General features: G+C 42.3%; 2 protein-coding genes across 7 annotated transcripts; one reads left to right on the forward strand and one right to left on the reverse strand.

Annotated features, from left to right (window-relative positions):
- Window positions 1-937: 937 nt before the first annotated feature.
- Window positions 938-13861, forward strand: LOC129840923 (claudin domain-containing protein 1-like). Of its 6 annotated transcripts, none has more exons than XM_055908965.1 (6): window positions 938-1083; window positions 1593-1786; window positions 1892-2197; window positions 2719-2826; window positions 10291-10428; window positions 10719-13058. In XM_055908965.1, exons 3-6 carry the CDS (start codon window positions 1912-1914, stop codon window positions 10937-10939), a joined length of 753 nt encoding a protein of 250 aa, XP_055764940.1. In that variant the 5' UTR covers window positions 938-1083; window positions 1593-1786; window positions 1892-1911; the 3' UTR covers window positions 10940-13058. The 6 variants fall into 6 exon arrangements, 4 of the variants coding, with proteins under 4 accessions (XP_055764940.1, XP_055764937.1, XP_055764938.1 ...); XR_008757260.1 differs by adding an exon at window positions 13299-13861 and having other exon boundaries at window positions 940-1083; window positions 1593-2197; window positions 10719-12352; XR_008757259.1 differs by adding an exon at window positions 13311-13861 and having other exon boundaries at window positions 940-1083; window positions 1593-2197; window positions 10719-12352.
- On the reverse strand, window positions 13734-22712 carry LOC129840922 (N-acyl-aromatic-L-amino acid amidohydrolase (carboxylate-forming) B-like). The gene is made up of 7 exons (XM_055908961.1): window positions 22418-22712; window positions 21399-21709; window positions 20553-20748; window positions 19201-19294; window positions 18951-19058; window positions 17384-17499; window positions 13734-14153 (listed from the first exon to the last, which is right to left on the reverse strand). The coding sequence occupies exons 2-7, from the start codon at window positions 21623-21625 to the stop codon at window positions 13956-13958; spliced, it is 939 nt and encodes a 312-aa protein (XP_055764936.1). The 5' UTR covers window positions 21626-21709; window positions 22418-22712; the 3' UTR covers window positions 13734-13955.
- Between the last annotated feature and the right edge of the window lie 2229 nt (window positions 22713-24941).

Raw genomic sequence — 24941 nt, forward strand, 5'->3', positions numbered from 1 at the left:
ACTCTGGGTTGGCGTCCTCTTCAGCCTCCCCTCCTTAGAAATTGTCTTGTTTTTCATATTGTAGACTAACAGCATGAAACTACTAGAGAGTGATATCAAAATGTTATGAGCAGGAGATAACAAATACATATGTTATTAACTGACAGCTATAGCGCTTTCCCGTTTGTAGTCCTAAAAAACAGAATTAGTTACGATTTGTTCAGCCATTCCTATTGGGAAAGCATAGGGTTTTGGGGTAAATGATGATATTAAGGTCTGTGGTTATTTAACACAGGCTTAGGAGATCTTATACATTTTGTTCTATGAGATAATATCAGTCAGTGAACAGGACCTTAATGAATTATGAAGCCTTTATGTGCTTTTATTGATTACATAAATGCTTAAAAATTCTAAATTGATGTTAGATGATGAATATTATCTCATAGAACAAAGTATAAGATATTCCCACGACACTACCCTATGGTACTCTTAATCACAGCCGTATATGATACAGCCTGGTTTCGAACCAGATACTATTGTGACTCCTCTTGCACTAAGATGCAGTGCGTTAGACTGCTGCACCACTTGGGAGCCTAAATGCCTGTGTTAACCACAGATATTATTTTCGGTGTTTTTCCAAAAACGCCATTAATTTCCATATAGGCTTCGCCAATCGAACCATAGCTTTCTGTTTAGTGAGCTAGTTAGATGCATGTCATTACTTCATTAGTGCCCACAAAGAGACGCCATTCGTTCGCCATTCATAGAACCACCTCAGTGTATTGAAAGGCGAATGTGTAACCAAAAACTACAAAGCCCACATGGTAGGGTTTCACAAGACGCTGTCTGATGATGCTGCTTTGACAAAAAAAGCCACACCCCTCAATAGTTACCACAGCCACAAAGTCGTAAACCCCTCTATTTCTACAATATTCATAAAATCTTATTTTAAACCTAACCACACTGCCAACAGTATGCCTAACCTTAAATTAAGACAAAAATAAAAAATGTGTTTTCATGAATTTTTACCATAGCCAATTTTGACATTGTGGCTGTGGTAACTAGTCAAAACCCTAAATCATATGGGAAAGGGAACGCTATCAAGTGAGTTGAATAGCTACATGTTCATAGTATTTGCTATAAACGTTAGTATCGTTTAAATTAATCTGAGGGCCATTACATTGATCGATTTAAATGCATGATGGCTTTGTTCATTCACAACAAATATATATTTTTTCAAGAAACATGCCACTCTGTCGTGGCGGTTTTGCACCAGTTAGCTAGCTAGCGTTATTAACGTTAGCGTTTGATGACAGTCGGTAGATGAAAGGCAATATGTGTAATTCTTGCCACTTTGATTATTTTCTCATAGCAGGGACATAGCTTTCTGTTTAGTGAGCTAGTTAGATGCATGTCATTACTTCATAATTATTACCATATGCTTATTTTCATTCGCCTTAACAAGATACTGACAGCTAGCTAACCCCCTTTCGTCTGTGCTTTGCTGCTTTTTAACAAACGTTACAGGATCTTGCTATCAGAGCCAAAATGTGCCAGTCTAAGATCTGAATTAAAATTTAGTTGAATGACAGTTTGCAATACATTCTCTTCAGGTTTGTTCTCCTTCAAAGCAGTGAAGCTGGCCTGCTTGGTGATGGTGGGGTTGTGAGGACCTGGACTACAAGGAAGGCACAGAGGACAGGCTGGGAAGCACAGAAACAACCATCATGCTCAGGAACTGCACTGTCAGCGTTAAGGACATTACTGCAAGGCTGTTAAGTGCTCACTGACTAGCTGACCTCTTATAGTGAGTGCCCTTATCCCCCTACTTTTCAACTTCCCTTCATAGGAGGGTACGAGTCGACACACTAACAAATGCAGTAAGAGTAAAATCATTTTTACCCACAAACAGACACTCTTGAATTGCAAACCATGGTGGATAACCGCTACGCTACAGCCCTGGTCATTGGCTCTGTTCTGAGTCTGCTGGCCACAGTCTATCTCTCCGTTGCCGTGGGAACACAGCACTGGTACCAGTACCGAAGTCCGCCCGGCAACCATGAGGCCAGCAACGCGTCGGAGCTGCGCGAGGACTTCATCAACGGGGAGTTTGATGAAAAGGCTTACAGCGACACTCTGTTCCGCCTCAACGGCACACTGGGGCTGTGGTGGCGGTGTGTGCAGGCGCCAGGCCAGTCACACTGGTTCAAAGAGCCTGGTAAGAACCTACACACACTAGAGCGGGTCACCAAACACATGACTAAGTTGCATTGGTTTAAAGCGTCTGCTAAATTACAAATATTATATTACTGTATATTATGATGAATATATGTAAATATAGTATATATATATTACAGCATTCATTGCAGGTGTTGGTACAGAAAGGGTGTGCTGAATACACCAGCTATACATCACTGTGCCCATCAGTCTTATACACCATGCTAATATTGTATAATAAAGCAAAGCCTCCTTTTTTCTGATACCCACACAGGAGCAACACTCGGTTTGCTCTTAGTATAAATATTTGGTGCTTACTGCCAATGAGTTTGGGGTTCAATATGATCGCAGGTTGTCGACAATGCAGCTTTTAAAGGCAATTTCTGATCGAGCGGACATCTGCAGTGTTTAACCGTGAATGCGAAACATGTGAACACCGCCTTTAAAAGCTGCAATGTCGACAACCCACATCAGATTGAATCCCGGCCTAACGCTCTGTCTGTCTGTCTCTTGTTCTCTCAGATCCTAAGATGGTGACACAGTGTGTGAGCTTCACCCTGCCTCAGCAGTTTTTACCCAAGTACAAAGAACCAGGGAATCACAACACTGGGGAGGACCTGCTTCGGACATGTGAGTCTTGCCTTGCAGCCACACACACACATACATACAGTGCCTTTGGAAAGTATTCAGACCTCTTGACTTTTTCCAAATGTTGTTACGTTACAGCCTTATTCTAAAATGTATTTAAATAAATAAAAAAGTAGTGGAGAAGGTGGAAAGTTTTAAGTTCTTCGGCATACACATCACAGACATCCTGAAATGGCCCACCCAATACAGACATTGTGGTGAAGATGGCGCAACAGCTTGTCACCTAAATTTGGCTTGTCACCTAAATACCTCAAACGTTTACAGATGCACAATTGAGAGCATCCTGTTGGGCTGTATCACTAGGGTTGCAAAGGGTCGGAAACTTTCCGATAAATTTCCGGAAACTTTCCATGGGAAGTTAAGCCCAGGAATTTGATGAATTTTGCTTAAATTCATAAAAAAAGTTAGCTTAACAGTGAACCTTTTTTTGTGGGATACACATAAGGCAATTCTAGGTCTTGTGGCATATATTGATTATGGCTGGGATCCCGTTAACGGGATCGATATGACAACAGCCAGTGAAAGTGCAGGGCGCCAAATTCAAAACAACAGAAATCTCATAATTAAAATTCCTCAGACATACAAGTATTTTACGCCATTTTAAAGATAAACTTGTTGTCAATCCCACCACATTCTCCGATTTCAAAAAGCCTTTATGATGAAAGCACACCATCTGATTATGTTAGGTCAGTACCTAGTCACTGAAAAACAGCCATTTTTCCAGCCAAAGAGAGGAGTCACAAAAAGCAGAAATAGAGATAAAATGAATCACTAACCTTTGATGATCTTCATCAGATGACACTCATAGGACTTCATGTTACACAATACATGTATGTTTTGTTCGATAAAGTTCATATTTATATCCAAAACTCTTAGTTTACATTGGCGCGTTATGTTCAGTAATGTTTTGCAGAGAGCCACATCAAATTTACAGAAATACTCATAATAAACATTGATAAAAGATACAAGTATTACACATGGAACTTTAGATAAACCTCTCCTTAATGCAACCGCTGTGTCAGATTTCAAAACACTTTATGGAAAAAGCACACCATGCTTTAATCTGAGTACAGCGCTCAGAGCCCAAACAAGACATAAAGATATCCGCCATGTTGTGGAGTCAACAGATGTCAGAATAGCATTATAAATATTCCCTTACCTTTGATGATCTTCATCAGAATGCACTCCCAGGAATCCCAGTTCCACAATAAATGTTTGATTTGTTCCATAAAGTCCATCATTTATGTGCAAACACCTCCTTTTTGTTTGCGCGTTCAGTACGCAATCCAAACTCACGACGCGCGGGCAAGTCCATGAGAAATTTCAGACAAAGTCATATTACAGTTCGTAGAAACATGTCAAACGAAGTATAGAATCAATCTTTAGGATGTTTTTAACATAAATCTTCAATAATGTTCCAACCGGAGAATTCCTTTGTCTGTAGAAATGCGATGGAACGCAGGTCTAACTCTCACGTGAACGCGCGTGGTCAGCTCATGGCACTCTGCCAGACCCATGACTCAAAGAGCCCTCATTCCCCCCTCCTTCACAGTAGAAGCATCAAACAAGGTTCTAAAGACTGTTGACATCTAGTGGAAGCCTTAGGAAGTGCAATATGACCAATATCCCACTGTATATTCGATAAGTGATGAGTTGAAAAACTACAAACGTCAGATTTCCCACTTCCTGGTTGGATTCTTTCTCAGGTTTTTGCCTGCCATATGAGTTCTGTTATACTCACAGACATCATTCAAACAGTTTTAAAAACCTCAGAGTGTTTTCTGTCCAAATCTACTAATAATATGCATATATTAGCAACTGGGCCTGAGTAGCAGGCAGTTTACTCTGGGCACCTTATTCATCCAAGCTACTCAATACTGCCCCCAGCCATAAGAAGTTAAACTATCCCCAATTCAATGGAATTGCAACCCTCTGCATGCACAGTGCATTCTTCCATCACATGCACAGCTGATTCTCAAGATCTTCCTCACTAATGAGATGCTATTGAGCCCACACTACTACACTGTCTGAGCCAAGGACTACATGCTCTCTGGTAAGTTTTGATTACAATACTGTGTGGGGTGAATTTGTTTTATATGACATACATTATTTTTTGTTAACTAGTAAATAGTAGCCTACAGCAAAGTGTGTTTAAATTATTTCTAACTTGTTAACAATTTCTGCTAGTTAGCAGGCTCAAGCAAGCTAAAACTAACTGAGGAGTGTTATTTCACCTGTTTCCATATATGTTTCATTTTAAAACATTTATCTTACAAAGGAGTTGTTTAATCTAACTGCTTAACTATTTATCTGTACATGGAATTGTATTTGTTTGGTTTTTTTACTCCTTTTTTCCAAATTTTTACAGGAAAATGCCACAGGCACTATCTGATGTGTGGAGACATTTCACTGCAGCTAATGTAGAAGGAAAAGCTGTGTACATTTGCAAATACTGTGCCAAATCATATGTGAAGAATGCAACAAAGATGCAGAATCATCTGGCCAAGTGCATAAAGTTCCCTCAGCGCTCACAACAAGCAACCTCTGACAAAAGTCCCTCCACTTCTATTCGAGGTGAAAATTATGAATCAGACACCTTATCGATAGCAACAGCTCATGGTCCTCCTGGAATCAGACGTTTTTTTGACTCAATGGAGGAACGTAGTCAGAGAAATGCTGATGAATGTCTTGCTCGAGCTGTGTATGCAACTGGTTCACTTCTTATGCTCACTGGAAATGTGTATTGGAAGAGATTTCTGAATGTTCTTCGCCAAGTATACACCCCTCCAACCAGACATGCTTTATCTACTCACACTGCTGGATGCAGAGTTCAAGTGAAGGTCAAGCAAATCATAGAGAAAGCAGACTATTGCAATCATCTCTGATGGGTGGCCGAATGTTTGTGGGCAAGGAATAATTAACTACATCATCTCCACCCCTCAACCAGTATTCTACAAGAGCACAGACACAAGGGACAACATACACACCGGTCTCTACATTTCAGATGAGCTGAAGGCAGTCATCAACGACCTTGGACCACAGAAGGTATTTGCACTAGTGACAGACAATGCTGCGAACATGAAGACTGCTTGGTCTTAAGTGGAGGAGTCCTACCCTCACATCACACCCATTGGCTGTGCTGCTCATGCATTGAATCTGCTCCTCAAGGACATCATGGCACTGAAAACAATGGATACACTCTACAAGAGAGCCAAGGAAATGGTTAGGTATGTGAAGGGTCATATAGCAGCAATCTACCTCACCAAGCAAAGTGAGAAGAATAAGAGCACCACATTGAGCTGTCCAGCAACACCCGTTGGGGTGGTGGTGTCATGTTTGACAGTCTCCTGTAGGGGAAGGATTCTCTCCATGAAATGGCCATGTCACAGTCTACTGATATGGACAGCCGCATCAAGAGGATACTCCTGAATTATGTATTTTTGGAGAGAGTGGTAAAGCAGCCTGAAACTCCTGAAACCTATAGCTGTAGCCATTGCACGGATTGAGGGAGACAATGCCATCCTGTCTGTTGTTCAGACTCAGAGGAAACTGCAGTTCTGAAATGCATCAAAAAGCGTGAAGACTTCTGCCTGAAGCCCAAACATGCCGCAACGTACATGTTGGACCTCAGGTATGCTGGTAAGAACATCCTGTCTGGTGCAGAGATCAACAAGGCCTATGGTGTCATCACTACCGTGTCTCACCACCTTGATCAGAATGAGGGCGAGGTTCTTGGCAGTCTGGTGAAGTACACTTCCAAGTAAGGGCTTTGGCATGGAGATGTAATATGGCAGTCGTGCCAACATATCTCATTAGCCACCTGGTGGAAGGGACTTTGTGGATCTGAGGCTCTTTCCCCTGTTGCCTCCATCATCCTCCAAATCCCACCAACATCAGCCACCTCAGAGCGTAACTGGTCCTTGTTTGGGAACACACACACCAAAGCACGCAACAGGCTAACCAATACAAGGGTTGAAAAATTGGTGGCCATCTGGGCAAATTTGGGGCTTTTTGAGCCTGACAATGAGCCATCCTCAACCAGGTTGGAAAGTGACAGTGAAGATGAGTCTGATGTTCAAGAGGTGTACATTGAGGAGGACCAGGGAGAAGACATGGAAGCCTGAGAGGAAGACAACCAAAGCTTTAGTTTGTAGACTATCCTTTTACAGATGTATGCTGAAAACTTTTTGGGAGATGCGATGGGATCATTCAATATTCTCTTTTGTTGTTCATTGAAATCATCCCATGTGAAGAGTCAACTCATTTAATTAAAGTTAAATTCGTAACAAAATTATTCTTATTTTTTTTATTGGAAGTATTTAATCATTTGCAATTAGGTCTATTTATGATAAGGTAAAATATTTATGTTTCTGTCTCCATATGATATGGTAAATATATCCAATGCAAAAAACATCTACATTTAAATGGTATTAATATGAATTTTCATATATTTCCGTTAATTCCCATATATTCCCGTTAATTCCCACGGAAAGTTTCCACCTCTGAATATTCCCCAAAATGTGCAACCCTATGTATCACCGCCTGGTACGGCATCTGCACCGCCCACAACCGCAGGGCTCTCCAGAGGGTGGTGCGGCCTGCACAACAGCACCCGTTATCACAGGAAGGCCAAAAAGATCATCAAGGACAACAACCCGAGCCACTGCCTGTTTATTGCGAGTGTAGCGAAATGCCTGTACTTCTAGTTACGACAGTGCAGTAATATCTAACAAGTAATCTATCAATTCCACAACTACCTAATACACACAAAAATAAGAAAAGGGATGGGAAAATAATATATACATATAAATATATGGATGAGCGATGACTGAGTGGCATAGGCAAGATGCAATAGATGGTATAGAAATACAGTATATACATATGGGAAGAGTAAATGCAAGATATGTAAACAATATTAAAGTAACTAGTGATCTATTTATTAAAGTTGCCAATGATTTCAAGTCTGTATGTAGGCAGCAGCCTCTCTGTGTTAGTGATGGCTGTTTAACAGTCTGATGGCTATTTTTTCAGTCTCAGTCCCAGCTTTGATGCACCTGTACTGACCTCGCCTTCTGGATGGTAGCAGGGTGAACGTGTATGTGACCAATAAAATTTGATTTGATAAGGTCCCACAGCTGACAGTGCATGTCAGAGCAAAAACCAAGCCATGAGGTCGAAGGAATTATCCATAGAGCTCCGAGACAGGATTGTGTCGAGACACAGATCTGGGCATGGGTACCAAAAATATATCTGCAGCATTGAAGATCCCCAAGAACACTGTGGCCTTTCTTAAATGGAAGAAGTTTGGAACCACCAAGACTCTTCCTAGAGCTGGCCGCCCGGCCAAACTGAGTAATCGGGTGACAAGGGCCTTGGTCAGGGAGGAGACCAAGAACCCGATGGTCACTCTGACAGAGTTCTTCTGTGGAGATGGTAGAACCTTCCAGAAGAACAACCATCTCTGCAGCACTCCACCAATCAGACCTTTATGGTGGAGTGGCCAGACGGAAGCCACTCTTCAGTAAAAGGCACATGACGGCCCACTTGGAGTTTGCCAAAATGCACCTGAAGACTCTCAGACCATGAAAAACAAGATTCTCTGCTGTGATGAAACCAAGATTGAACTCTTTGGCCTGAATGCCAAGCGTCACGTCTGGGGGAAACCTGGCACCATCCCTACGGTGAAGCCTATTGGTGGCAGCATCATGCTGTGGGGGTGTTTTTCAGTGGCAGGGACTGGGAGGCTTGTCAGGATCGAGGGAAAGATGAACGGAGCAATGTACAGTGATGAAAACCTGCTCCAGAGCACTCAGGACCTCAGACTGGGGGCGACGGTTCACCTTCCAACAGGACAGCGACTCTAGGCACACAGCCAAGACAACACAGGAGTGGCTTCGGGACAAGTCTCCAAATGTCCTTGAGTGGCCCAGCCAGAGCCTGGACTTGAGCCTGATCAAACATCTCTGGAGAGACCTGCAGCAACGCTCCCCATCCAATATGGCAGAGCATGAGAGGATCTGCAGAGGAGAAGAATTGGAGAAACTAAACTTGTAGCATCATACCAAAGAAGACTCGAGCCTGTAATTGATGCCAAAGGTGCTTCAACAAAGTACCGAGTAAAGGGTCTGAATACTTATGTAAATGTGATTTTTTTTAAATGTTTGTTAGCCAAAATTTTAATAAGGATGTAACCTAACAATGTGGAAAAAGTCAAGGGGTCTGAATCTTTTCTGAAGGCACTGTATAGACATACTGTAGTTCAAACAAGGTTCACTAGTTTTTATTTAGTTTGTTTTATGAAAACATGTGTTTTTCATTTTTATATTATTTAGAATCCGTTTTAGTTTTAGGGACAGAAATTAGCCAATGCGTGGGAGGCTAGGATACATTTATGTGTTGTATAGTTTGTTTATTTTGAGATGTCACGTCTTGCCACTGTGGGGCAGTAATCCATCAGGTGATGGGTCAGGTCATAGGTTACGTGAGATGATGTACAAAGTAAACAGTAGTGCTGGGTAGATTTCCTCAACAACCAGCAGCGTTAAAGCGCCAGGCTCAACTTCTCAGCTGTTTAGCCCTGTGGCTACCACGTTGTAGAAGCGTGAAGCGCACATGCACAGCCACTCTGTGTTAGAGCAAAGTCTTGCGTCACGCTCCTCTCATTGGATGCGAGTAGTGAGGCTAACAAAGCCGACTGTTGACGGAAGTCTTTGAGAGAAGTCTGGGTAGGTGCATCTGTGACATTAGTGGTTTTCAAACTGCAAGGCTCAGATCAACATGATGGCAGTGTCAACATAGCCACTATTGTTTATGCATTTTTTTTTACTTTATAAATGTTGAAATAAACTTTTCTAAACCCCCATATCACACTCACAAACAGAAAACATAGGCGTAACGTTTACAATTAATTAGAGAGGTCTCAAATATCACTTTGATTTGGATCCCCTGTTCTGCAGTTGCACCTCCGCCGACGTCATTCCTCGACTTTCGTCTACAGCCGGCTGCTTGAACCTTACCACTCAAACCCAATCTGTGTGGCCCGAGAGAGAAAAACTAAAACTAAACATTTGTGGTTTTTTTCAAACAGGTTTGTTAATGATTTTACTTCAGGTTACGGGGGGGGGGGGGGGAATCCTGATTAGTTTGTTTTCATTTACTATAATAACCTTGGTTCAAACTAAGCTTGTGTTTCATAGAAATGAGGTGATTTGCACTGTTGTTTCTTATTGTTACTGACAGTCATGGGACCTCATCTCTTTCCCTTTCTCTCTCAGGCAAACACACACAGAGACACACATAGCCACGTGTTCATAATAAATATTGGTTTGGCATTATAAAGCTCTAACTTCAGATAGTGTTTATCCGTCTACGAAACTATAAAAATAACTTTATTTGTACTGCACTTTTCTGACATTTCTAAGTTGGTTTCTCTCTGTGTCTGAGCAGACCTGTGGAGGTGCCAGTTCCTGTTGCCTCTGGTGTCCCTAGCCTTTGTGTTCCTCAGCGGACTCGTCGGCGTTTGCGCCTGCCTCTGCCGCAGCATCACCCCCACCCTGGCCGTTGGAGTGCTCCACCTGCTGGCAGGTTTGAGAACTACGTGGATAATCACAGTGCCTCTCAACTCCCTTAACCCTCCCACCACACACGAACACACACACAAACTTTACACCCAACGACATGTAAAGGTATGAATGAAAGCTAAGGCATTCGTGATTCATGCCGCCTACCACATCTCGATTTCTCTCTTAATGAAATTCAATTGTGCTTTATTGGCATGAAATACACATGAACATTTTGCCAAAGCAGAAGGGTTTTCAATGAAGTAAAATGTACAATTGCATAAAGTTACATTCATTGTTGTCTTTCCCATCCAGGTCTGTGTTCCCTAGGCACAGTGTGCTGCTTCCTGGCTGGCATGGACCTGCTCCACAGGGTCTCTGTGCCTCCCGACAGTGTGGACGGCTCCCTGGGCTGGTCCCTGTACCTGGCCCTCATCTCCTCGCCGCTGCAGATGATGGCGGCCGCCCTCTTCCTGTGGGCCGCCCGGAGCCACCGCCAGAACTACACCCGCATGACGGCCTACCGGGTGGCTTAAAGAGACTGGGTTTCTTTTATACATCAGGGTTGCATTCAGTAAGAGCGTAACGTTTTGAAATGGAAGATGTGAAGTTGTAGAGTGTTGCCAGTAACATGCAGACTCCAATTTGTAGAAGGTGAGATTGTTTCTATGAAATGGCCAAGTTTCTAAACATTTTACGACCTGCATGTTTTACTGAATGTGACCCTAAACTAATCCTAAATGGCAGTCTACTCCTGAGGGGTATCCTACGAAGCAGGTTTGAGTAATTAGCCAGGTGACTTTGGTCAACTCGGAGTTCAATTCGGGGCACCAGTCATACGAAAGTGACTCACCTTTTAGCCAAGTACATTTCTATGGCAACAAACCCATCAGAACTCCGGGCCGGGCTAACTCGCAGCTAACTCCACTTACCCTGAATAAAATGACAGAGCCGTGAGTTGAGGACCAATGAAATCCGATACCTCTCGATCAAAGATTGCGTCGTCATCCCTTTCATTTGAGGAAGACGAATGATTCGATATTAAAAAAAATTAAAAATATTTTAATTGAATCAAATGGTTTGTTTGTGTAAAAAAAAAAATGTATTTACACATTTAGTAATGACAGAAAGCATTTTAAACTTCACTCAATGTAACACTTTTGTATAACTTAAATAAATATTGATAGGAGTGGGTAGAAAGTGCTTGTGCACACCAAAGTCAGCATTCATGAGAAGTAATAAAATAAAGACGGTTAGTTCATTTTGGAAAAATGGTTTGAGTAGTTTTAGCTTGCTTCCTAGGATACTCCTCTGCTCTTGAACGGCCTGTGTGTTCGCGTCTGTATTAGCCCAGCACCGAAGCTGTTAAACGTCCTGTTGGTAAGTAGAATCTGGGTCACGTTCAGAGGGGTGCAACGTACTGAAACATTGCAAATAGAAATGTGATAATTAGAGCTGACATTTCTTACTCGTCATGTTAGAGTATCTGAAGGCTCCACAACGTTGTGCCCTACTGAACACAACTCGAGTGATTTAGGTGCTGGGCTGGGACAAAAGTCTGCACTCCGTGGCCTCGCCAGGACGAGACATGAAGAGCACAGGGTGGCCCAATGATTCACTCTGTAACAACTACGCCTTTACAGTGTCGTCATGACAATCTTCCCCATTACTACACCTGATTGGCAGATTTTAGGGTGACTAAACCTTCGACACCTTAACTACACCCCACAGGGTGGCGCAAAGAATCTCTCCACCTTAAGCACAACTGTTCGACAGCTCACACTAGCCAACGTAACCTCAAACGAGACTTCGCCTGTACAAACATATCCTAAGAGCGTCTCACTGTCGTAGAGGCAAGTGTTTGATTTGATTTTCAGATGAATTTGTCCCCAGCAGCACGTACTGTATGTGTATAATGTTTAACAACACCTGTGGTTGATTGTGAGAAGGTGAGGTACGTTTGTTTTTCTTAAACTGTTTTGTTGGTGAATCTTTAGCGATGCTTTTTTTTCTTCAAGTTAACGATTGGAGTCATATTTTGCCTTTGTTGCCATCTCTACCATTTATGAATGAACGCTTTTTGCAAGCCTTTTTTTTCTAGGTTTTCCTAAACGGTTCGTTTTTTGTTGTTGCTTTTTGAAGTTTTGTATTATGTTATCTACAGAGCGTTGTAGTGACTTTTGACCCCGTTTGCCTACATTTCCCTTTTTTATTTCAGCTGATGAGAATGTTCAGTTGAATTTTGTGTCATATGTCGATTTGGAATGTAACCACTTTGCCATTGTCATCCATATTTATTGACATTTATTTGAATGTAAAGACATGTTATCCCGGGTTGTTTTGACACCGCTATAGCTAACCTGTGTTTTGATCTTCCTCTTGATGTCCATGATATTGTTTTGGTTATGTTGAAGTAAATGCAGTTGCAATACTTAGCTTTTCTGAAGCCTACTTGAAACTACCAATGACAAGACAACGGGCACTAACTCCAAGTACACTTGGTAAATGAGCACTCGACAGATATTGTTTACTGGGACACCGTTTTATGAAGGGTGTCTAAATGTGTCGAGACAACTTGTGGCTTTTGTAAGTGTTTTTATGTGACTATACCTAAAGCGTACCTGTTTCCATAAGAATAAAGTTCAGCTCTGCTGACCTCCTGTCTGAGTGTTAATATTGTATGTGTGTTTTAGATAATTAAATGGTGTTGTGTGTAACGTCTAAAGTTCAGGAGGGAAGACCACACCTGAAACAATTTACATCTCTTTCCCTTTTGACAATCAAACAATTTACTTCATCCGCCAATCAATGGCTGTGCTGTATATATTCGTGATTTTCTGTAGCATTTCGCATCCCTTCACCACCCCCGTCTCCTCCCCTCTCTGCTTTTTTTAGTTTTTTCCCCAGGATACATTTACTCTGCACCAAGAAGAAGATGCCTCCAGGACTCCCACCCCAAACACTCAGTCTTCATCTGACGATACCTCGACGACCAATCATAGCTCCCGAACCATCACTTCCCATCAACCTTCCGAAACCATAATGACCTTTCAACCACTGCAAACCATTAAGCTCCTTGAATCATCCAGGGCTCCTCTCGATGCTGCGACACCACCTCTGACGATGCCTGCCAAGATCCATTCCACAACCACCTATCAGTCATCCAACTTCATGGCAAACTCGAGCTCATTTCTGCATGACGTCATTCTGCATTCATACCGTTGTAACCTTTTCCTGCATTAAACTATCTCAAAGGTGTCGTCTGTACCTAGGAAACACCAGGTTAAACGGAGCAGTGAAATGCAACATTACATCACTATGAAGACAACAAAAAATTGACATGTTTAATTGACATACTAGATTATTGCATTGAGCTGTGCATAATTTCACATACAGTATTCCTGAGGTTATTTGGTGATGATAAAAAAACAATGGAATTAAAAATCACTTGAAAATGAGGTTAGACTAGTTAGTGCTTCTTAAGGTTCTGTGTGTGTTTTCTCTTTAATTCTCTCACTCTTTAAACTCTTTGTTCCTCCCCCTTTCCCTTCATCAATCTCTCTTCACTTGCAAGGGGGGTATAGTGACTGTCATCTTTCGCGCCAGGTGGAAGGCAATACTCTTCTCATAGTACGCACACTCGTTCACAAAGAAAGGATGGAGGACTTCTTCCCCTTCGTACTTAAGTATCTCCCCAGAAAACATCAGGAACATGGGATCTCCCGGATGGAGGAGGCAGAAGTCACGGTCCTGGAGAGAAAGATTCACATCAGCATGCTTTGCATTTAGATAATGACTAGGTCTATGCTGATTTTCACTAACCAAATGCTAACTGTTCCGTTACTCTAACCCTAACAAGCTGTTGCAGTTGATAGTTTGGGCATCTATAGACCAGAATCAAATCAAATGTTATTTGTCACATGCGCCAAATACAACAGTCAAACGCTTACTTACAAGCCCTCAACCAGCACAATGCAGTTTTAAGAAAATACCACAAAAAAAAGTACATGAAAAATTAAGGCGCAGCAGTAAATAACAATAGCGAGGCTATATACAGGGGGTACCGGTACAGAGTCAATGTGCAGGGGCACCGGTGTCGAGGTAATTGAGGTAATTATGTACATGCAGGTAGGGTTATTAAAGTGGCAATGCATAGATAATAACAGAGTAGCAGCTGTGTGGGTACAAATAGTCTGGGTAGCCATTTGATTAGCTGTTCAGGAGTCTTGGCTTGGGGTAGAAGCTGTTTAGAAGCCTCTTGGACCTAGACTTGGCGCTCCGGTACAGCTTGCCGTGTGGTAACAGAGAGAACAGGCTATGACTAGGGTGACTGGAGTCTTTGATCATTTTTAGGGCCTTTCTCTGACACCGCGTTGTATAGAGGTCCTGGATGGCAGGAAGCTTGGCACCGGTGATGTACTGGGCCGTACGCAGTACCCTCTGTAGTGCCTTGCGGTCGGAGCCCAAGCAGTTGCCATAACAGGCAGTGATGCAACCCATCAGGATGCTGTCGATGGTGCAGCTGTAAAACCTTTTGAGGATCTGAGGACCCATGCCAAATCTTTTCAGTCTCCTGAAGGGGGAATCAGTTAAATACCCAAAGAACGTTGTACCCCGTCGCCTACCTTGGGTGTATGCTAGTGTCCTAAGTTCATAGGGTTACATTTCAGTAATTCCCTACAGGCCTATGTACCAATGAAGCTTAGCTGCGGGAAGATATTTTGAGTTGGGGTTGCTGGAATGGGGGGAATCCCCTTTATAATAAAGCATTTCATGTACCTATAATCTCAATTGTGTACCAGCATACAGTTGAGCAGAAAGTTTCAGGATGTCCACACATGGGGCTATTTTTTAGCAGGGTCTGAAAAAAATTGCCTTTTATAAATGCATTTAATGCAATTCTAAATAATTTTCATGATAGAATACATTAGCAGATTCAGGCTACTGTGCAACGAGCTATTCAGGTAGTATTCAATTTTGGAACTGTATTAAAAATATATATATATAAGAATTGATTTTATCATTATTGTATATCATTGTTATTATTGTATGCTTATTGAGTCATCTAAACCAGTTCTTTAAAATATGATAAATGTGTTTTGTTTCATTCTTTTGAGACATTTATGTTGGCTAAATTAAGTTTGATCTGTCTTTTTAATTATGTGCTCAGTATTTAGTTAAAGATATGTTATAAGTAAGCCTTTCGTAAAAAATATATCTCAAGCCTGTTGAGTACGGTAGGCACTAGCCTTTCGTGGTCATTTCTGCAATATAGACTGTTCAAAACTTCTGTGAAGGTTTAAACTAGTTTGCAAGTGTTCTGTTTCATTCTTTTGAGCCATTTTCTTTGGCCAAATTAAGTTCCAACAATGTTGTGTCTGCCTTGATACAATATTCTGCTCATATTTTCCCTATAAACAATGTCTTGACCTACATTTGATTTTACCCTAATAAAATGTGGAAACGGTGTGGCTATTAGCCTATTATACTGAAGGCACTGTACTACAGCGCTCCAACTGACTCTGACAATTGAACTTGAGGTGAGCAAGAAAGTTTAAGGCTTACCAGAGTTACTCCAATAATCAACAAAAAAAAGATTTGAATAGAAAAATGATGAATTAGCCTCCTGTATGTCCATATCTGAATAGCAGACGCAGAAGCCTATCTGACAAGGACAAAGAAATGCAAGTTGGTGTCGTAGCATGCCGTCGGCATGCATCTCTTTCTCTCTCTCTCTCGCTCTCTCTCTCTCTCTCTCTCTCTTGGCCTAAGCTTCTCTTCCTTTGTATGGATTTTTTTTTTATTATAATCATACAGTGGACACCTAAGCCCATGCAATGCTCCGATGCATTTAGTGCACAAATCTCTGAACGCTGAACCGTGAGGCGGACAATTATTGTTTTAGGAAAGTAAAAACCAATAAAACAACATGCTATAAAGTTTTGCATTTTCCTAAACATGGAAACACAAGGAATAGTGTTTTTGTAATTTGTTATAGGCTGTTTTTAAGGACATGTAATGTGGCTCATTTGGCCAACATCCATCGTTTATTGATGGTGCTGGCTGCGTGGGTGGACGATCTAATGCGTTAAGCACCCAATGCATATGAATGACCGGTAAATTTCTCAAATGTCCGATAAATAAAAAATCTTCCCAATAGCTCGTCCGGCGCCAAATTCTGATAATCGGAAACCCTGATATGTAGTATACTGTATACAGTATATAGTATAGGCTACAGTAGGCTACAAAATAAACTTCCCAGTGACACTGATTCGCCCAAAGATGAAGATGAAGCAGAGGCTACTCACTGGTGATGGCCGATGAGCTCGTGACAATATCTCAAAATAAGCTACTTTGAAAAACAGTGCTGTTCACTCAGAATCACTCAAAAGTTGTTAGGAATTTTTCAACAGTTGGCATTTTCTTTTCGAACGGTAGACCTATGTTTTTCTCCAAATTGTATTTTGAAATTTGTGAAAGGCAAACTGGCAGCTGTAACCAACCATAGAAATATAGTCCAAAGATGACAGTCCCCATTCATGTCAGGACTGGCAGTCATTGTTAGTGTACCTATGAGTTTAACAGTCAAAGTGCCATGGTTAGAGGTTCCAAAATCCTTCTATGGATTTAATCTACAGTATGGCCACAACTCAAAAAGTTGTTTTATACTTGGCTCGCATGCTGCCCAAATTGCATAGGTCCCAACTGTAAGTGCTTGTGATAAAACTTAATTCACAACTATTTTTTTAGAAGCTATTTATCCTCTGTAGCTAAATTATGCTCTCTGATTTAATATTTTGAATAATTTAAATTTGCCTGTCCAGACAGGAGTAATATATATTTTTTGTTGGTTGTTGGTCAGAGGGTGACCACCCCAGGCACCCTTACTTCCCGCAGCTATGCATTAAAGGGTTCATGTACAGGACTTTAACCGACTGCAGCTAGATTAAATTATATACAAGTGAAGAATGTCCCTGAACCTGTAGTTGGGGATGTATGGCAGCAGCGATTTGATTGGTCTCTGGGTCTCTTGGGTAGTATACACTCTTCACAAAGGTGTACACATCGTCCACCTCGCCACCTTCAAAGGCACATCCTGGTTGAGATAAGATGAGAGAAGGTTTGTAATTGGTTAATGACTAGAATAGAATCTAAAATGTAATTTCTCTTGAAGGGGAACTTGTCTTGATATGGAATCATGTAGTAACCCAAAAAAGTCTTAAACAAATCAAAATATATATTTTATATTTTGGTTTCTTCAAAGTAGCAACCCTTTGCCTTGATGACAGCTTTGCATGCTCTTGGCATTCTCTCAACCAGCTTCATGAGGAATGCTTTTCCAACAGTCTTAAAGGAGTTCCCACATATGCTGAGCACTTGTTGGCTGCTTTTTATTCACTCTGCGGTCCAACTCATCCCAAAGCATCTCAATTGGGTTGAGGTCAGGTGATTGTGGAGGACAGGTTATCTGATGCAGCACTCCAACACTCTCCTTCTTGGTCAAATAGCCATTACACAGACTGGAGGTGTGTTGGGTCATTGTCCTGTTGAAAAAACAATAATAGTCCCACTAAACCAGATGGGATGGCGTATCGCTGCAGAATGCTGTGGTAGCCATGCTGGTTAAGTGTGCCTTGAATTCTAAATAAATCAGTGTCACAAGCAAAGCACCCCCACACCATCACACCTCCTCCTCCATGCTTCACAGTGGGAACCACACATGTGGAGATCATCCATTCAACTACTCTCCTTCTCACGAATACACGGTGGTTGGAACCAACAATCTCAAATTTGGACTCAACAGACCAAAGGACAGATTTCCACCAGTCTAATGTCCATTGCTCATGTTTCTTAGCCCACCAACTCTCTTCTTCTTATTGGTGTCCTTTAGTAGTGATTTCTTTGCAGCTATTCGACCATGAAGGCCTGATTCACACAGTCTCCTCTGAACAGTTGATGTTGATATGTGTCTGTTACTTGAACTCTGTGAAGCATTTATTTGGGCTGCAATCTGAGGTGCAGTTAACTCTAATGAACTTATCCTCTGCAGCAGAGGTAACCCTGGGTCTTCCTTTCCTGTGGAAGACTGTTCTTTCTCTTTTCTTATTTGAGCTGTTCTTGCCATAATATGGACTTTGTATTTTACCAAATAGGGCTATCTTCTGTATACCACCCCAAAATTAAGAAAAACCCTTGAATGAGTAGGTATGTCCAAACTTTGACTGGTACTGTACATATACATTATATAAAAGATCACAGGCCATACAGTACACAAGATAGAAAAAAATACTCAAAATACAATAACCATAAATGCAGTGAAGACCAACAGCATAATGTTGAATGGTAGGCCCATGTGTGTGAAGAAAATCTCATTGTATCTGTTCCTGGTACAGGGGAGCTAGATGCTTGTAGGTATGAATTATGTTTATGCTATTCTTGTTGTTGACCAAGGCAGTAGACTTAGTAGCAATGATCGAGGGTTGTGTATTCTGTGTGTAGGGGATGTGAGGGGTCAGCAATGTTTACCGTTGATGGGAGTTCAAGTACCTGAGTTGAAGCACTGGACCCAATCTAGTGTCTGGTCGACCGCCTCCTTCATGATGTTGAAGATGTCGGCTCTGACCACACCATGGGGTTGAGGTCCCACCTCTATCGCTGTGGAGTGACACCATCAGAAGGAATACATTTGTCATGTAAATGAAAAAAAAAAATCTGAAAATACTCTGGTTTCTTAAGACAGGAAGAAGATTGCATGGTGTGTTTCCAATGAACACACAGCACAAGCACAAAGACTTACAGAAGCCATGCTTGCCCAGGGAGTCCTGAGAGTAGGCATCAGCTAAGGGTAGATCCAGCAGGATTAACCTCACGGGCGCTGAGGTTATCTTCCTCTGAGGACACAACAGATGAACTCTTTACACTCCAGTAGAACCCAGATTATAGCAGTCAGATGATGCCCTTCTCCTCATAGAAACTGGGTCAGATGGTGCATGCACTTCCCCTTTAAGACAGCAATCGAGTCATGTTGAAATTATACACTCCAATCAGATTATTAAAGTCCAACCAGCATTGTATCTGTAGCTACATTTCCATCCAATTGGCAACAGATTTTCATACGAATATTCTAAAATCCGCATAAATAAACTATGCCAATTTCCACCCAAACAGACTTGTTGCAGATAAAAATGAGTGTGTGATGACATAGCGCAGACAAATTTTACTTTTTCGCAATGTGTTTCCATCACATTTTCAACTCTACAGATTTTTTTGGTGCCAAAACTATCTGTAAAATAGCAAATGTACCTACTCTGTTCTTGGCACTTGCACTCTAGCCAACAGCACTGCACAACAGCTCGCAGATACAGATACAACCTGTAGGCTAGTCTACATTATATGAGATTATTATGGACAAGAGCGAGAATATTTTTTTTATTTGTCAAACGGCAGTCAAGCATCGATCATCATGTCACCAGATAAAGACTCTCTATGTTTATTGGAACGGAGCATCAAGCTCATCACTGTGCACTTTCACCAACCTGTGAAGTTCATCATCATTTATTCAAATCTGTAACCTAACAAACTGCATAGTTTTCCGAGTCGTAGTGAGAGGACCACACACCATATCACCGTGTGACTCCAATTGTACTTAGATATGATGGTTAATATATCAATATTTGCACTTTGAAGGTGATCCTATCAGATCCCATCGTATTGAAGGAACCAATGATCTGTCGGCATTTATACGTTGTACTGGAACTTCCTGTTTCCATCACAGCTGTCATGGTTTTTCTATCACACAGTGTGACTTTAGTCGCTTAAAAATTGTGGACGGAAACATGGTTAGAGACAGCAACAGACAGAATCATTTTCTTCCCCTTCCAGACAGCAATGCTTCCAATCGGCATGTTGTCTCAATGACAGCAACAGTCAGATGAACCATCCACGTCCCCTTTAAAGCAGATCGATCTTTAATCCATTTTAATCTAATGCTCTCACACCAAAACAGAATAAGATACACTTTTGACCCTAGAGAGCATATTTGATGGCCCAAATTGGGGGCTGGCAGTACTAAGGACAAGGGGACGTTCAGTTTCCCTTGTCCTTCATTTTTTCCTTTATTTCATTGAATTGAACTGAACCTGTGGTCACCTGGATTTGTCTATAGATGTGCATGATGACCCAGTCTTGGACAGAGTAGGAGATGAGGCTGAGGCCCATGTTGGCTGTGGTGTTGTGGAGGTCACACACCAGATCCATGGCCCCCACGTTGCCCTTGGGCCCCAGTAGAGTGTTCAGCTCCTGGGCTCGCCTCACCTCGTACGGGGTGGCGTCCGTCACAGGTGAACTAGGGGGGGGAGAGAGAGGGGGAGGGACGTAGAGAGAGTGAGAGAGAAGGGAGACAGAGAAAGAGAAGAAAGGTGCATCGCCTTGGCATGGGAGAATGCAAACGACTCATCTTTTCTGGTGAGAGACTGAGATGAGGAAGTAAATGCCACCAACTCTTTGGGATGCCATCCCTTAGCTCTGTAGGGTTGAGTAAATCTGGAGTATCAATTAAGTACCAAGAATGAATATGAATTACGATATAGTCCCGTTTATGCAAAAACTGGACTAGACTGTTCAGATAGGTGGTGGCCTTGGTGGCCAGGTACATGCCAGGCCAGGCTGCAAGATCCAGAATGTTCCAAAACAATATCCAAAGTTATCTGGAAATGTTGCCATGACCACACTATTAATTTACGGACTCCACGGTGGAGGGATATATTACATTAAAGCTATAGTGTGTATGCTTCCATGTCTCTTTACAACGCATTGTGTAGTTATTGGCTTCTTTAAATAGTTGTAAGATCTCATTTCTGATTCATACAGTTCACACCTGAATAGTACATTTTCCGACAGGTCCATACTTGTACATTTGTACATGAGGTGAACGATCCCTTTATGGATCACACTGATTGCATGTACAGTTTCATTTGTGCTTATGGCAACGTTTACCTGAGAATGGCGTCAGTGAAACAGCGGTTGAGGTCCGTGTCGGTGTATCTTTTGCACACTTGGACGGCACGCGGGTTGGATATGACCGTGGTCAAGGTCGCTGACCCTGCCTTCTCCAGCTTCTGCCTCTGCAGCTCCCTCACCAGGTACACACCCGACATCTCGTTGCCATGGGTACCGCCGCAGAGGGCGACGCGGGACAGCGCTGGGAGAGAGACTGGTTCCATCTGCTGGAGAGAGAGAGACAGAGACAGAGACAGAGACAGAGACAGAGACAGAGACTGAGACTGAGACTGAGACTGAGACTGAGACTGAGACTGAGACTGACAGACAGAGACAGACAGACAGACAGACAGACAGACAGACAGACAGACAGACAGACAGACAGACAGACAGACAGACAGATAGGGGGGGGGATTAGAGGGAGAGAGACATATAGTAAAGTAATAGCCAAAGTGTATCCAAATAATAATCTTTGAGCTCTCTATCACATCACTCATTTCTAGGGCGCCGGCAAACACGTGGTGAGCAGGCATTTGCCTCAGCACTTTTCACCACATCTGATTTAGTTTAAGGGTCCGACCCTTTTTTCCCAATTTTCTCCTAAAATGACATACCCAAATCTAGCTGGTGTGTTTTCTGTTGTCCTTTGCAGAGGCTTGAATTGTTAACCTGTGCGTTTGTTTCATGAGTGAGTTTTCAAGACTCAGTGGGGGGTTTTTTCTTTCAAGTGTGATCCTGCGGCTACTGTTAATCAGTAAAGTATTTATGTTAATCCTTAACCACTGACTCCTCGTCTGGTCTCTACTCTGCACCTGGATCCAGCCTCACCACGTCACAATAACGTGTCCTGAACTTTAACACTGTCATATAAACAGACCCGCTTTGTTTGTCTTCACTGTGCCAGAAAGCAGGGGAAATCAACATTCCAAAGAAACAGGCTAGCAGGAAATGTAACAGCTGATATACCAGTATGTGTTTTCCAGCCACTCAGAAAAGTGTAAGGCTAACAGTCTTACCTTGCGGTGTAGGTGAAAGTTCCTTCCCTGGCTGGGACTGCAGTTTCCCTGGTCCTGTCTGACCAAGTTATGCTGAGCAGTCAGCAAACTTTGAACATTTTTACTAGCCCGGACATGTGTGAGACAAATTTCACAATCTGTAACCTACACCAGGACCTTTCAATGCCAGAGGCAAGAAAGACCCGACACACATACACCAGACACACCACACACACACACATACAAACAAGCGCAAACCGCCAATTTTCACAGACTGAACTTTCTTTGATCTATCCCGCCCTTCTTTCCCTCGCCCTCTTTCTGGTGCCTCCTTCCCCGTTAAAGTAATTTTCAGATCAGATTTCAGTTAGCGACATTTATGATGTAGTAGGAACTCCCTCTGCTGGTCCTAAACCACTGCAGTACAAAGTGCTGAGAGAAAGAGAAAGAGAGAGGTAAGACATTGGTCGTGATCTTAGCCATCATTCATAACTTTTTCATAAGTTGTTAGGTGCAAGGTTTGTGGCGGGTGGTGGAAAGGAAGGTATGGATAAGAAAGAGAAGGTCTGTGGGGGGGGGGGGGGGAAGGAAGTAATGGATGAGAAAGAAGGTTTGTAGGGGGTGCGGGAAAGGAAAGGATGGACGAGAAAGAGAAGGTCTGTGGGGGGGGGGGGGGGGGGGGAAGGAATGGATGAGAAAGAGCAGTTTCTTGGACGACTGCGGCTAGGGAGGTAACTCCCAACAACGGTCCTAGAGCAAAACGAAAATTCAGCAATCAACATATCTTTAGCAACAGGATAGGTGTCTAGTGGTGCTTGTAATTCATAGGTTGTTACTGTGCAATTACCTTTTCAGTGTCATTTCGAGTAAATACTTCGTCATGTCTGTACCGTACAATAAAGTGCTACCAAAACATATACTTTCCCTGTGTCAACTAGTAACATTCTAAAGTGGGTGTGCTGTACCTCTAAGTTTCTTTATTTTCTTCCTCATTGCCCTCCCTCCTCACCTGTTTAGTCCTCCGTTTCCATCTTCATTTTGTCTCCACCCCTCTCTCTCACTCTTCCTCCAAAGCTGTAATTAGCCCACTAATCTTGTTGGGTTAGTCAATCACACATAAGACTCAAACAGGACAGGAGAGATTAGGAGCTGAGGTGGCACCACATGTACCAGAGTGGTGGAGATTTCTTCTTATTATTATTATTATTATTCTGTGGTTGCCCCATGGAAAGTGAAGAAGTGTGGTTGCCCCATTGAATCTTTGGTTGTCCCATGGAAAGCCCTCTGCTTTCTTCGTAGACGTGCGTCATGACGGCCCGGCATGTGATTTCTGTGAATCAAATTGGTCTGGACAAACACACACACACAAATCAACGTTTATTGGTTGCATACACAGACTTGCAGATGTTATCGCGGGTGCAGCGAAATGCTCATGTTTCTAGCTCCAACAGTGCAGTAATAACACCTAGCAATACAAAGAAATACACACATAATCCAAAAAGTAAAAAGAAAGAAATATCAGAAGGAGCCCTTTCAGAGTCTGGAATATACACTATATACAATTAAAACATTTCATTACATTACACAACAGATTTGGTAATTGGTATTTTATTAGGATCCCACGACTGGTCACTAATCAAGATTTGACAAAACTAGAGCCTGCAGAACTTGCTTTTTGGAGTGTGGTGTCAAAAAAGCAGAGCATCTCTTTATTACGGCTGGACCTCTCCCCATCTTTACAACCACTGAATCTATATGTTTTGACCGTGACAGTTTACAATCTAAGATAACGTCAAGTAATTTAGTCTCCTCAACTTGTTCAACAGCCACACCATTCAGTACCAGATTCAGCTGAGGTCTAGAACTTAAGAAATGATTTGTACCAAATACAATGCTCTTAGTTTTAGAGATGTTCAGGACCAGCTTATTACTGGCCACCCATTACAAAACAGACTGCAACTCTTTGTTAAGGGTTTCAGTGACTTCATTAGCTTGGGTTGCTGATGCACATATGGTTGAATCATCAGCATACATGGACAAACATGCTTTGTTTAATGCCAGTGGCAGGTCATTGCTAAAAATAGAAAAGAGTAGAGGGCCTAGAGAGCTGCCCTGCGGTACACCACACTTTACATGTTTGACATTGGGGAAGCTCCCATTAAAGAAAACCCTTTGAGTTCTATTACATAGATACAGTTGAAGTCGGAAGTCCCGGAGGACAGGCAGTGTGCCTCCGATGATGCGTTGGGCTGACCCCACCACCGTCTGGAGAGCCCTGCGGTTGCAGACGGTGCCTCACACACACACAGCCTGCAGCACTCTGATGAGAAAGACATAGGCTACTAATTGTGCATTAGTTGACCAATCACAAGGCAAGGCAAGGCAAGTCAGTCTAATACCCCAAAATGTTGGTTTGGAGAGATAAGGAGATATTGGATTGATACTGTGCACTCTTCTGTAGTGATGCTACTTTAAACCACATGGGGGCAGTAAAGCTGCAAAGATCAATGTGTTTTCTGGGACCAATGAAATGGAATGGTAACAT

The sequence above is a fragment of the Salvelinus fontinalis genome, chromosome 42 (assembly GCF_029448725.1).
Source record: "Salvelinus fontinalis isolate EN_2023a chromosome 42, ASM2944872v1, whole genome shotgun sequence".
Classification (NCBI taxonomy): Eukaryota; Metazoa; Chordata; class Actinopteri; order Salmoniformes; family Salmonidae; genus Salvelinus; species Salvelinus fontinalis.